Source organism: Pinus tabuliformis, chromosome 6 (genome assembly GCF_031772625.1).
Source record: "Pinus tabuliformis cultivar Carrire ecotype Pingquan chromosome 6, CPIR1, whole genome shotgun sequence".
Classification (NCBI taxonomy): Eukaryota; Viridiplantae; Streptophyta; class Pinopsida; order Pinales; family Pinaceae; genus Pinus; species Pinus tabuliformis.
In genome coordinates, this window is record NC_142292.1 from 1,878,415,380 (window position 1) to 1,878,417,226 (window position 1,847).

Below are 1,847 nucleotides of genomic sequence, written 5' to 3' on the forward strand. Positions count from 1 at the left end.
TGATATTGTTCTTTATTTTTAATTAAATACATTTTATATTGATAAAAAATCAATGGTGAGATATTTTCCTGGATTCATTGTTTTTAAAGAGACAATATTTAAAACAATACACAAGTTATATTTCTCTCAACTTAAAACAATTTACCCAAAAATTGTCTCAAATATTTTTTTAAAAACTCCTATATTAACATCCTAAAACTTAAAATCCTACTACTTAATGGTGAAATTTATATTTTGTATTATACAATGCAATCCACTCCTGGTATAAGAGCAAGGTTTCTCTTATGGCTAATATCCCTCGAGATGTAATGGGGAATTTATATTTCAACTAAGAATTACCTTGGAAAGAGAGAGAGAGCTGCAGTCTGCTGGAGTAAATAATTAATTGGCATTGAGTAGATAAAATCAACTGTATATTTGAATTAACAACGATTTCTAAGTGGTTAAAATTGGATGATAGTTTACATGCAGATTTTGCTTTATGAATGATAACAGCGTATAAATAACTAATATTCCTACAAATAGGAAGAAACACTAACATGATATTGGTTTACTTATTAGCGTAAGGGACATGAATCCAATACATCTCAAGAAATAAATGATGAGAAGAAAGCAATCTGAAAGCACTAACGAATCGTGACGATGGCGCTCACTCAATATTGAAGTGAGAAGATATCTGTGTATGCCTACAGCGAGGCCATGGCGAATAAAAGAGATCCTCCAAGGAGGACAGCACCCATGCGGTATGAAGGGGAGGCTGTGCTCGCCCCGTTTGTCGACGACGATGGTGTTTGCACTGCAGTCGGCGTAGCTGCGGATGATGGGGAAGGCGTTCCAACAGTTGGCGTTGTGGGAGCGGTCGATGACGGGGAAGGCGATCCAACAGTTGGTGCGGTGGGAGCGGCCGATGATGGGGACGGCGATTGAACAGTTGGTGTAGTGGGAGGGGCCGATGATGATGGAGAACGTGCGGGCGAGGGGGATGGCGCTGTTCCGTTCTTCTTTGAAGCGGATGCGGCGCCAACGGTGATAGTGACTTCCATGCCGGCGGAGCAGTGACCTGTGATTCCGCAGATGTAATACTTGGCACCCGTGCTGTCCAATGTAATGCTATCGTTTCCACTGGTGTGTGTTGCCAACGGATTACTAGCGGTGCACGAATCGTACGCCGCCTTGTTCACCACCAGCACAGTGTGCGTGCCGGGCGTGTATTTGAACACTACATTATATTCAATCATCATTCGTTAATATATATCTTCAGTTGCAACACTATCATCAAATATTCATTTTGGGTCTTGCTATAATTTGTGATTTTACATACCGAGTTTGTCCCCCACAACAAATGTTTTGCCAGAAGCCCAGGTCTTATAGTTGACGCCCAGATTCCACTGCGCGTTGTCGCCGACGGTGTAGTCAGTAGCCAAACAATTAAATGGCAAAACCATCATCGCCATTGCCATCACAACTACAATCCACAGTCTCTGCTGCTCCATATCTCCCGTTAAAATTACTGCCAATATCCGCAATGCGAACAAACAAATTAAAAAGCCATACATGAGAATTTCTAAGAAGATACATCAGAAGGTCACTGCGATCTACCATCAAAAGTAACAGGTTATGCAACAATACAGATGGGCATATCTAAACAAGAGACCATGGCAATATCATTGAAGAAAGATCAAAGACCATACGATATATTGCAAAGAATTATCGAAGCGATTTTGATGGTGCAGCCGCTGCTGGTTCCCAGATAGCTCTTTCGATGAACTAAACGAACTATTTTTGCTTCATCAACTTATTGAATGGGAAGATTGGATATATATGAGCCAGATCAAAAAGATTGGATA

The 1,847-nt window shown here is 40.8% G+C and overlaps 1 protein-coding gene across 1 annotated transcript; it reads right to left on the reverse strand.

Moving 5' to 3' along the window:
- Positions 1-404: 404 nt before the first annotated feature.
- Positions 405-1,638, reverse strand: LOC149266670 (uclacyanin 1-like). Its single transcript, XM_089397179.1, has 2 exons — positions 1,322-1,638; positions 405-1,219 (listed from the first exon to the last, which is right to left on the reverse strand). Exons 1-2 carry the CDS (start codon positions 1,554-1,556, stop codon positions 687-689), a joined length of 768 nt encoding a protein of 255 aa, XP_089253305.1. The 5' UTR covers positions 1,557-1,638; the 3' UTR covers positions 405-686.
- Between the last annotated feature and the right edge of the window lie 209 nt (positions 1,639-1,847).

What these genes read in the sequence shown, in the direction of transcription:
- LOC149266670 (XM_089397179.1), bottom strand. Translation starts at nt 1,556, where the DNA reads ATGTATGGCTTTTTAATTTGTTTGTTCGCATTGCGGATATTGGCAGTA. An exon ending in TGTTGTGGGGGACAAACTCG is followed by an intron (nt 1,220 to 1,321) that starts GTATGTAAAATC and finishes AATATAATGTAG; the next exon opens with TGTTCAAATACACGCCCGGC.